This window comes from Chamaea fasciata, unplaced genomic scaffold, assembly GCF_029207755.1.
Source record: "Chamaea fasciata isolate MVZ Bird 193981 ecotype frontalis unplaced genomic scaffold, bChaFas1.0.hap1 SCAF_1, whole genome shotgun sequence".
In the NCBI taxonomy this organism is placed as follows: domain Eukaryota; kingdom Metazoa; phylum Chordata; class Aves; order Passeriformes; family Sylviidae; genus Chamaea; species Chamaea fasciata.
The window spans coordinates 131,940,744-131,953,142 of NW_027094086.1; the positions used below are offsets into that span (position 1 = coordinate 131,940,744).

Here is a 12,399-nt window from a genome sequence, read left to right on the forward strand (position 1 = left end):
TGACAGTCCCTTAAATGTGTATGAAATAAGTTATCTGAAGTTCAGTAAGGACACAGATAAGCCAATGGGAAATCAAAATAAATATATTCATGAAATAAAATGAAAAATACTCTGAAAATTTTATGTAGATTTACCTACATTTGCTGTTTCGAAAATAATCATTACAAATAAATTTATGCTAGAGAAATACAGTGCCAATTAGCATTCTATAAAAGGACACATAAAATGTACACACTCTAAAAAGACAATTTTCAGTTTCAGTTTTGCTGTAATAAATCCTAAAGTATATTGTTGTTCTATGTAAAATAAGAAATCTGTTCAAAAACTTACTTTTTCACATGTACTGGAAAGAAAAAAACTTCGCTAAAGAGAAAAAAATTCAGAAATAAGCCTAGGTCCAATATTAAAAATATGTATCACAAGTGAAAGAATCTTCTTTCAAAAATACACAATAAAATATAACTGCAACATTATTTCCTCAGGCCTTCTCTTTTGCCATTTGAAAGTACCTAATTTTAATCAAAATTCATTATCACTGAACTGGATCCACATATCATAGCATATTAAACACAACCGCAAAATCTCTTTTTTTACTTTCCTTAGCATTCCCATAATATTTATAGGCACTCATTTACTGTATTAATCGTCATTCCTTGAAATTCTCCATGCAAGCTCCCTCTTTCTATCCAATGCATAAATCTAAAAATCTTTGGTGAGGTGGAGTTTATTTAATTAAAAAACTACAGAATAGGATCATGGTTTGATGAAAATGCTTTTACAACTAACCTCTTTGGGGCACATTTAGTAAATCAGTTATTTATTCTGAGGAAAAACTAGAAATAAGAAAATATTTTAATAGATGCATGTTCATTTTTCAGTCCTGGATCACACATCTGTTTTCCATGCCAAGTGAGGGTGTAGCAGAGGGAAAGCTAAAAATCATCAGCTAGAGTCTAGTGCCAAGGCCCAGTTCCTTGTGGTCATAAACATGACCTAAAATAGCTTTTCTCCATATAAACATCATAGTATCAATGAACTCAAACTCAGAAGCAAGAATCACTTGTACCTCCAAAATGCCTGTAATCAGTCTTCCCAGAAAAAAAAAAAAAAGGGGGGGGGGGGAATCACAACAAACTCCCCTATTTTGTTTCTTTGTGTGTTTGAACACAGAGACTATTTGAATTTACACAATATATATGGGGGAAGAGCACAAGGAAAAGAAGTCCCAAGCACAAACTGATGCAAGGTGTTACACAGGTGTCACTGCTGCAGAGTCAGTGTCTGGGCAGTAGCATGGATCCTTCTGAGGACCCCTGAAAACTTCTCTTCCTGCCATCCTTCCTCACCTCCACTTCATCTTTCTCAAAAATTCACCCCAGGTTAACTGTTAAGGGGAACAATTAAGACAGGGAAACTATTAGGCTGTCACTGCTAGCAAATTTAGCAAGAGCTACCATTTGATCCTGCACATCTAATAGGGCAAATTTGAGTAACTGAGTGGGCAAGATGCTGCTTCCCAAGAGGCAATCTCCCACTTGTTTGCAGCACCAGTAAAGCCCTGTGGCACCAGATCTCACACTCATTGTGCTTTTAAGTGTAGAGGATTATGTTAATTTGATTCTGAAATTTTGTTTATAAGTTTTGATTTCCTGTGAGACTAATTACTGCAAGTCTTCAAATCACTGTGAAAGGAAGAACTGCAAGAAATTTTAGGAAGTCATAATTATTTTTTTTCCTTTCTTCTGAAAGGGAAGCAGCAAGGATTCATATATAAAAGGTTACATACAACTATAGTGCCAGAGGTCTTAAATATATCACTACTGGGGCAAAATCAGAAAACTGGTGACTGCTCAATCTCATGCTTTTAAAATGTACTCAAAAAGGTTCTTCATCAAATACTAATGGCTAGGGAAATTATGATCAAATAGGTTGTTGTAAGTGTGATTAATCAAATAGAAGGTTACATATAGAAAACAAAGAAAAGCCATGAATGAAGATTTAAAAAGTTCAGAATCTTTTCCCACCACTATTCATACAAAACTTTGACCACCATTGAAAATCACAATTCTAAAACTAAGACAGGGAGCAGAGCAAACAAAGACTCACCCTGTGACCCAGAAATACCAGTTTCCATTGCTCCCTACAGTGACTGTAGTTTTCAGAAAGCCAGATCTAGCAGGAAAAGCAATGTACTGGCATGTCTAGGAGTCAGAAAAAATACTACGGCAGCAGTAGTGCAACATGTTCCATCTGTAACACTCAGCAGCCCAGGACCTGCCTGCAATCTTCACTGTTTGGGAAGAAACAAGAGATCAGAGGGAATGGACTCCAACAAGGACAATCCATCCTCAGAAAATACCCCTCTCCCTGGCAGTTTCAAGTGGGCAGAACCCAAATGAGATGCTACCCGTGCACAGCTGCAGCGCGAGAGGCAAACAACTAACACGCTCCCATCCACAGGGGGACAGAACACAAAACAAGGGCAGCAACACAAGTGCTGTGGGCAACCCTTCAGCATGAACCCATCTGCATCTCTGTGTCATCTCTCTGGAGAAAGGACCATTGTCCAAGAACACCATTTAGGCAAGAAGGAAAACTCAACGGATCCGACAGTTGGGAGGAGTGACGGCATTTCCTTTGCTGAAGCAGATGGTGCCTTGAGGTCATTTTTAGCTACATGTTTTCCAAGCTCTGAAAGGAATCAATAACATTTAAAGGCCCCCTTTTCAGCATCTCTTGGAGTCTTCAGAAATGAAGGAAAAGAGTTCCACTATGAGAGAAATCTACAAAAACCCTCCATTAAGCTACCTTTACAATACAAATAAAGCATTCAAATGTAGTAAAAAGAGTCCATGTTAACTTTGCTCCTTCATACCAGTATCTGTGACCAAACCTTTTTCAGCAACACAGTGACATAATCCAAACATTTTCAGTTGGTCTTACATTTAGTTTACATACAAATGAAAACTTACTACCAAAAGATTAGCTCTACCTACTGAAAGTAACAAGCACTTTTTGACACCTAAAGCCTATCAACATGGTTAACTTCTCCCAGGAATGGAGCCTGGGAAACAACAGAAAGTTTACCAATATCCCGTTAGCATTAGAAGCTAACAAAAGCTTGACAAAACTTGCAGATTCTTAGGCATGCCAATACATTGCTCAAACAATTCCACAGATAATACTTTTTTAATATGACTCGCTCTCTACATTCAAAGTCCTGCTTCAAGTTGAAAATTGCAAGAAAAGCAAATTTCAAAACTCCTTCTCCCCTTGATACAGCCTAGGAGATCAAAATGAATCAACATTTTCATTGTAAATGTTTTCTGAAACAACTGATGGATGGATTTTTTTCATTCTCACAGAATTTCAGGAGTTGAAATACTCTAAGGAGACATTTCTGGAACAGAGTGTATTCCTACATACTGCCATTCTTCTGGGCTATTTTTGAGCTGTAAGTCAGGGCTCTAGCCTCCACATTCCTATACATCACACTTTCATTAGAAGGCATTTACCCACACAAATTTTTCTAAACTTTGTATTAATACAACATTCTGGAGTACAGTTTTCCTAAAACACATCCCTTGCTATAGTTTTCTGGTCTGGTAACACACATTTCACTTAAAAACAAAGAAGAAAGAGAGACTTAAGAGTGAATTCAGCATAGGTAGACAGACCTGAGCTGGCCAAATTACCAGATGAATCACCAAATTTCATTGTCTGAGGGCAAATGCACAGCAACAATGCCAAAGTTAACTTACTTTAACTGAACCCAATTTTCAACTGTGACTCAACAGTTAAAACAGCACTAGGTCATTTGCCACTTTCTGTGATTTCTTCATAATTCTTTAATTTCAGGTGACACTGACTTTCCACTTGGACTTACCCAACCAGCCAAGCCCCATCATGGCAGTGCATGCCACAGCCTGGCAGAACACGTCCTGACCATGTGTACACACACTTCAGCCACCTTTGCTGTTCAGTGCTTAACAATAAAGTTTCTGGAAAAAAAAACATAAGCCTTCTCTCACACAGTCCTCCCACCAAAACATTAAAAGCTTACACAGATGTAATCTGCAGTGTCCAAAGCTCTCATCTGCACATGCTTCCATCCAAGGAGAGTGATGTTCTACATCCACGCTTGGCTATGGCTCAGCACAGCTGCTGCTGCACAGTTCACCCCTGGAGCAATGATTTCTCCTCTGCAGATTAATGCAACTATTGCAGTGGCTTCAGAAGAGCCCTATCAGGGAGCATCTGCAGCTATGTAAAGCTAAATTTCATGCGACAGATCTCTGCAATCCTGTGTGCACTCCAAAAGACATCTCCACAGAACAGCACATGGATATACACTATCTAGGAGACCACTGGCAAGCCAAAGGAAAGAAGGTAACTAGAGGGGCATTGAAGGCTTTCTTGTGTGAAAGTTTTCCACAGACAATCATAGCAAATTTGGCAATGTTTAAAATAAATTGCATAAATCAAAACTAGAGAAGAGGAAGACAGGATGGGAGTCACAGTAAGTCTCGGGGATGTTGAATATAGCGGTTTTGGTTAGCACACAAGAAACAGACAATTACACTATTTCTAGAAAAAATAATACTGAAAAAATATTATCTAGTGATGAAAACACTGAACCATATCAGTAGATGAAGAGAAAGATAGATTGCATAGCAAGACTCCAAAATCCTGTGTCCAACCTTGATCCTCCGAAAGCATTGGACTTCACCCTTGACATCCACAGTTATCCAGACTGAGAGAATACACATGGACCTGGGCTGGCAACTAAATCATCTGATGTGAGCTATTTCCCATGAAGCAGAAGAGCAGTCTGCTTGGGAGGAGAGGCAGCCTTGGTTCAAACCCATGGGAGCGCAAGACAAGGATCCTCGTCTTCCATCCTCTCCAGGGGAAAAACCCAGCGGGAGGCAGCAACAAGTGGAAGGACCACAAACCTCAGCAGAGCTAACTGAAGAGGGAAAAGCACTGAGCCAGTTGTGAGCCACTGAGCTAGCTAGAAGGACCCACAATTTACAGACCTGAACCTTATCAGGCTTTTGAAGGTTTTATACAGTTTGATTGACCTTTAAGCAGTGTTTGACAGGATAACTGTGATAATGTTTCAAGCAAAGCCCTAAAAAAGTTGTTAGTTTTGAGTCACTTAAAGACTGGTATGATTATTGGGAAAACTACAAAAGGGACCTGGACTGCCAGAAGGATAATGCATCTACCATCACCTTTTAACATGTATGTCCATAATGCTCTTGTGGCAAGCATTTCAGAGTGAATCTTAACTTCACATGTAATTCCTCCAGAATATGGCTAAATCTCACCAAAGTTTATCATGACACTGCTCAGATGCAACACACTTCTACACCATGCATGTGTTACAGCTGATATGGCAAACTAGCTACTGTAGGAGTCCCAAAACAGGTACACAGTGAAACTGTGACAGAAGGAATATTCGGTGTGATCCTGCACTCAGGGGCACCAACACAGACCAGGAGAGAATACAGATACATTCATCACCAGAGCTGGAAAGCACTCCTCTGTCAGACTTTGCAGTTACTACACTAATCATGGCAACGAGCAAATGTTGGGAAAATACTTTCTATACAAATTGTTACATCAGAGCCTTTAAGATCCTTTTTGGCTGTATATAAGCCTGTTTTACGAGGCTAAGCCTTAGCTTTAGGAATATCTCTCTTTTCCAGTCTGCTATGGTACAAGCATGAGAAGATGACACAAAACAACATGAACTCTTGAAGCAGCAGCTACCAGAGATTTTTTGCTGGATGATTTTTTGGACTTATACATTTACAGTCATAACAAATCTCATTATCAAGCAAGGAAAGACTTTTCCTGATATGAGCTTGCAGAGAAGGATAAATTAGGAATTTGAAATATTCTTTGCCCTATAAAATACCAAAACACACTTTGAGTACTTTATAAAAAAGGTGTACCTGAAAGTGCCTCCTACATCAGAAATCAAAGGACACCCTCAATGCCCTTACACCATTCAACACACAATCTATAGCCAAGTTTAGCTTTCAGCAGTTTTTTCCTCTTCAGGAAGGCAAGACTTGCATCAAGAGTATGAATATTTTAACCATCATTCACATATTCATAAAATATCGCTATATTGGTGAAGTACCTTATCATACTGTAGAAATGCATACATTGAACATACAGTAAAGTATCACACACATTTTGCCTAATGCCTTACAAACCTTAAGAGGCAACAAGGCGGGAAGAAAATCAAATGCAGCAATAAACCAAAAACATATTATTACTCACTATAGCCCCTTTCCCAGTTTAGCCTCTCTCCCTTTGGTTTTGTTAGGATGATCAAAAATTGTGCCTAAGTTTCTTCAAGAGACAGAAGTCATTTGATTAAGTGGGCAGAAAAGAATTTTTTAAATCAGGCAATTTCTCATGACACTTCTCTTTCCAACAGTCACTATCCATCAGACCCAAACACTAGAGATATTTTATAAGCCACTCAATAGTCAGAGCTCTTTTTTTAAAGAAAAAAAATTACTATTTGTTGGAGCTACCCAACACAGTCACTTACAATACCAACAGAAATTGACAGCAGCAGAACAGAAAGCAAGAGTCAGCAATTTCAGAAGCACCTGCAAAGAACAGGGATATCCTGTTTGAAGACTAGAGTGAGATGACAAGAAATCAGAGAATCCAATAGCAAAGACTAGGCAACATTCGAATAACTAATGAAGATTTCAAACCCAAGAGCAAGCAGAGCTCTGCAAACTCAGCATGACAGAGCAAAGCTTCTCTGAAATTGATCATTAGCAATAGGAAATTATTTAGGAAATCTGCAAGCCATGATTCCAAATAGGTGTATGCAATTTTATCATTTGGTCACAAACAATGCAGGCTGTGGAAGACAAATAAGTTCTTTACTGAAAACTACTGACTCACTCACTCTGGACTATAAACAACATGCACTTCTGTCTCCAGATGCAGTTTAGTCCTGGATCCATTTCAGGCCAGGCTCCCTACAACCAGGTCATCCTTTTTACTCTCTCAGGAGGAATCCAGTGTATCTTCACGACAACCGGCAATGAGCAAGTGAAAAACAGCTTGAGAAACAGAAATTGCTATATCATGAATGTCCTGCATAGATGTCCTGTCACAGCAGAGATGAGTGAACCTCTGTCCATAGCAGGTCAGAATCTTGTTACCGCTGAAAATCATAGCAAATCTCACAAATTTCCATGTAACGCTTAGCTGTATCAAAAATGGATAATGATAATACAGGCAGTGGGGAGGGATGTTTAGGCATTCCCACATTTTAACAAGGAACACGCCTGCACTGTACCGACTAAAGGAAAATATTACAAAACTTGTGGTTTCCCATGTGCTTCTTACAATACCAAAATATGGCTTAAGGCATAGAGTTAAAAGGTTGCTTAAAAACGTCAAAGGTGGGAACTTTCCTTCTTTTAAACACAAAAATATTAAATTAGCCTTCACTGAATGTCCCTGACATAGAGGACTATCATCGTCTAATACACTTATTTATGTGACAGCAAATTAGGTGTCCACTGCTAAGATCCTAGATTGCATTAATGATAATATAATATTAGTGTATTTTTAGCTATATCTTATCTTGATTATTCTATACACTAAGTGCTATGCAGCTGCTAACAGGCAGCCTTTGAGGAACAGAGGAATTGAAATACAGGATACTAGTAGTGACTCTACTCTGCAATGGAATTAAAAGCAGAAACACAAAGTCACGTGAATTCTCCAATGTCCACTATTTATTGTTCATTAAAACATTAATGACGTGAACATGTAATAGCCTACAACATTTGTCTTGTGCTGTGTTCTGAGGTTCAGCAATCTTGGACAACTACAATTGTGAACACATTAATTATGTCTTTTAAGCAATTACATTCTGGGTTTCTAAGATGAGTATATAGACTATCTCCTTTACTATTTAATAGTAAATCATGCATGTTGAGAAGTCACTCAACTCTGATGGCAATGGCCCAAAAACCCCAAAACAAACAAAACAAAGGAAGTTGCTAGAGAAAAACCTCAACAAATGCTGAAAACAAACCATTACTTTTTAGAAATCTGCCATCCATCACTTCCCAGTCACTTCTGCCTTCAATTATCTCCTTTCACCCCATTTTCTCATATTACACTCCTCTGACTAAACTCCATCATGAGCCAGTTCTAAAACTCTGATCTGCAAAAGCCATGCTTCTCTTCTACATTCCTCTGCATGATCATCTTCACTTCCCTTTGTGCAGCTCTGAACTCAGGCTCGCATCCTTCTTGTTCAACTTCTGCCCTTTCTGCAGCTAAAGCTTTCATCCAGGAATTAAAGGAATCCAATCCGATTTATTGCGATTTCCTTCACTCCAGCTTCTCACTCTCTCTCTCTCTCTCTCTCTCTCTCTCTCCTCTCCTTCTATCTTTATCCGAATCAAAACACAAGTTCATTGTTTTACATTAAATCAACTACAGCCTTGTTGGCTAGTCCTCTGAATGCACTTCCCATTCAGGTATCTTTGTTTTTCTAGACATGGTTGCTAGTCCTTCACTCACCAAGGATTCTTCTTGAATGCTTTTACCTCCTCAAAGAAGCATGTTTCTTCTCTTAAGTAATCCAGAAAGCCATTAGCTTTGGTTTGAAATCTCTGTTCAAGACCAGCTTTTTTACCTCTCAAATACAGCTATTCAAAAACTGTTAGCAATGGATAGAACGTGGAGATAGTCAGTGTATTTATTCATAAAAACAAACAAATCAATTTGGAAATGTTATTGATGAAGAGGACAGCTCCATTCCCCTACTCTTTATATGCCACTGACTGTTAACTTTTCAGGGCAGGCACGGGTGTCTCTTCATGTACAAGCAGAATCCAGTACCTTTATACTTCATGTGACATTCACCAGACACCCAAAAGCACCATAGAAGTTAACTCTGTGAAGTCAGTCCATAACTTTGATACTTACCTTCCTAAATGCACCTTCTACACAACTTCAGTTAAGCAAAGTCAGCCACACTGCTGGTCCATTACCACCGAGCTGACTCAGATCTCTGGGCAAGGGATGCAATATCCTGCAATTAGGATGCAACCATGCTCTGTGCCAGAATCACAGAGAGTCTGTACTGCTTCACTTGGTTCGGACTGCTTGGCAATTTTTTTTGGCCAAAGCACTGTCAGATACTGTATCCTTCCATGAGTAACAACCATCAGATGCCATGGAAGAGGCTGGGAATATTTTAAGCAGCAGCAGGGAAACTTCTTGATCAGGTAGACAAGTTGTAGTAGCTTTCACATTTACATCAGAGGTTTTACACATTAAGATTGGTTTACTGCGGAGGCAGTTGTGAAATAAACGTATTTAACCCTTTTCAAACCACCCGTGTTACTTTATTTTTTTCTGCTTAGACTAATCATACTAACAACTTAACTAGATGAGGATGACTTGAAAATCTTATGAGCATAAGATTTTGTGAATAAAGCTGAGACATTCAGAAAAACAAAACCCATTAATTAGCAGTTTGCTCTGTAAGACCGGTCTTTTAATCCTAATACTAAAGCCAAATAAAACCATTACTAAGTTTAAAACAGATATGACACAAAGTGTTTGAACTTGTGACTTTTTGGGGGTCTTCAAAGAATCCTGAAATGCCTACAGGATTTTTTTTTTTTTGAGCAAAGCATTGTGAACTTTGAGATTATTGCACTGTAAATATTGTCTTCATTTCAGAAAAAAATCTTTACATAGAATAAGTTACATTCAGAGGAAAATACATATGCTACGAGGAGCTTGTTTATTATTTAACTACACAAAGAATGCAAGTTGTCAGTTCTGATACTTCATGGATTATAAAAAAAAAAAAAATATGAGACAATTGAGACAATTTTTCACCTACTTTGTCTCTTGAACACACAGCAGTCAATTAGAAAAGGAGGAAACAGAGGCCTGCAACTCATCTTGCATGTCAGCAGTTACCTCAAATGCTCATCTATATGTTTTTCATCTATAACAACATGGACTCAGTGGTTTTTTCCTTTAGATGTAACAGCCATGTACCACCTCAAACAAAGGGGTCAGGAAGAAAATCACTGTATTTTAATATAAAACGAGGTTGGTAAAAGTTATGGGGATTGGTCTCCATATAACAGAAATATGTTTTTTAACATAAATAGTGCCAGGTTTATGACTGGGCTCGATGATCCTAGAGGTCTCTCCCAACCTTAACGATTCTATGATTCCATGGAATTTGAAAATATACCCCGGGCAGGGTAGCAGGCAATATGTACGTTAAATCCCTGTCTTTAGTCCACACGTTACATTTCAAGCAATTCCCTTCCGATACACAATTTCTATTTTTAAAATCACATCCGAGTCCACAGAACACAAACCCACCCTGCCCACGCTTCAAGCAGAAGCCGAAATTAAGCCGCAGCGTTTCAAGCCCCGCTGTCGCAAAGGCACCGCAACTTTCATTTTGGGCGCCCCGGGCGCCGCAGGCAGCGGGCTATGCCCGCCCGGGCCCCGCTGCCGGCCGGGGGAGGGCATTAACAGGTACGGGGACCATCTTAACTAATTCGGGCGCCCTTGTACAGGACTGGCATTCCCCGCGCTCCTGCGGGAAACAGAGCCGCGCGTGTGGCCGAGCATCGCTTTGCACCGGGCATTATCCTCCGGCGGTGCAAACACCCTCGGGGGAGGGTGCGGCGAGGCTCCGCACCGCCGGCCCCTCTCCCCCCGCCTGGCGCTTACCTGTGCCCGCGCCGCCTCGCTCCGCACCCGCGTGCTCAGCGCCGGCCACCGCGCCCCGCCGCCGCCCTCGCCGGAGACCAGCCGCAGGGGCCTGATGCTCTCTCGCTCCGCGAAGGGGCTCTGGCCCCGCCGCCCCGCTGCCGCTGTCGCCGGCCCGGCGCCTCCTGCGCAGGGGAGAGGCACTGTCACCCGGCTGCGCCCTCGCCCCCGGCGCGCAGGCTGGAGCGGGGGCTCCGTTTCCATGGGGCTCCGCAGCAGCCTCGGCGCAGCGTCCCCCCCCTCCCCGCCACCCCCGCCCCAAGCGCGGCGGCGCTGCCCCGCCACCGCGACTCACCTGGGGCCGCTGTCAGGGCGCCGAGCGCCAGGCAGAGGAGGCAGGCGGCAGCCCGCATGGCGCTGCCCGCCGCCCCGCTCGCCGCCGAGCGCCGCCGGCTCCGCGCCTGCACGGGCGGGGGGGGCTGCGGGGCCGCGGCTGCCGCGGGGCCGGGGCTGCCGAGCTCCGCCCCGCCGCCGCGCCGAGCCCCCTGCCAGCGAAGGAGATGGCGAGAGCCGGCGAGGTTCCCCGCAGAGCCCGCTTGGAAGAGGGAAGTGCTGGGAAATGTAGTCGTTTGCCAGGGCGTGAGGGAGCGGGGCGAGAGCGGAGGGGAAGCCCCGGAGCCCGGGCAGCGACGCAGGGATTCCGCAGTCGCTCCCGCCCCGTGGGGCCGCCCCGGTACCGCACCGCTCCGGGGCTGAGGGAACCCCCGCCGCAAAACTTGCCTTCACTGACTACTGCTGGTGAGGGCGGGGGCTCTCTGGGGAGGCAGCCGGGCGTTTTCCCTCCCTCCCTGCCCATACCACTGTCAGCCCCTCTCTCCTCCTTTACGTGTTCATTTTCTGAGCAAACCTTCATTTCCTTCTCTATGACATTTTTTTTCTTTCTTTCTTAAATTTCTACTCCCTCCCCGCTTTTTTAGCGAAGAGAGTATGAAAGGATTACAACGCAGAATCATTCCTTTCACGTTACAACGTGCTCTCCTGGACTGAGCAAGAGGCAGAAGTGTCAAGGAGTCCCCTCGATGTCCGTTCCCTGAAACGCGAGAATAATTCGCCCTCAGCGGAGGGATGGCTGCATCTGCAACCCAATTCTACACTCCCACCTACCGGGAAGCCGAGAGCAGCAGTGCTGCCTCTCAGCACGGCGTATCTCACCTTCCTTAACTGCATTTCTTTATGAAAATGGGACAAGAGTGGCGGTCGCCTGAGGCACCTCTTTCCCCGCCGTTTTCGGAAGGGGCGATAGCAAGGGCGGCCGTGGTACGGCAGGTGAGGTGAGCCGAGAGAGGAGGAGGGATGTCAGGGCAGCGGTAGATGCAGCTCGCCACCGATCCAGGCAAGAGAATACGAAGTCTAACTGCCCACAGCAAGGCTTGTACCAGTTGTAAAGACATAATCAAGGAGAAGGTGGCATTACAGATAATGCCACTGAAAACTGCTGCTCGTTGTAGCCTCAGAGAATAAAAGAACAAGCAAACAAACAAAATACCTTAAAACCATTGTGCAGAATAATTTTAATTGCACAGCTTGCACCGGCAACAGCCAGGACACCCGGCACCTCCATTTCTGCTCTTGGGAGAAGAGGTTTCC

The 12,399-nt window shown here is 42.7% G+C and overlaps 1 protein-coding gene across 10 annotated transcripts in view; it reads right to left on the minus strand.

Moving 5' to 3' along the window:
• The window catches only part of ADAM22 (ADAM metallopeptidase domain 22), a 131,519-nt gene extending 120,351 nt beyond the window's left edge, over window positions 1-11,168 (minus strand). For all 10 annotated transcript variants that reach the window (XM_066198032.1, XM_066198022.1, XM_066198014.1 and 7 more), the window contains exons 1-2: window positions 11,108-11,168; window positions 10,774-10,937 (exon numbers count right to left, since the gene is read on the minus strand). In XM_066198032.1, coding sequence (XP_066054129.1) covers window positions 10,774-10,937; window positions 11,108-11,165 — 222 coding nt within the window. In that variant the 5' untranslated portion in view covers window positions 11,166-11,168. The remainder of the gene's footprint in view (window positions 1-10,773; window positions 10,938-11,107) is intronic.
• Window positions 11,169-12,399: the final 1,231 nt, after the last annotated feature.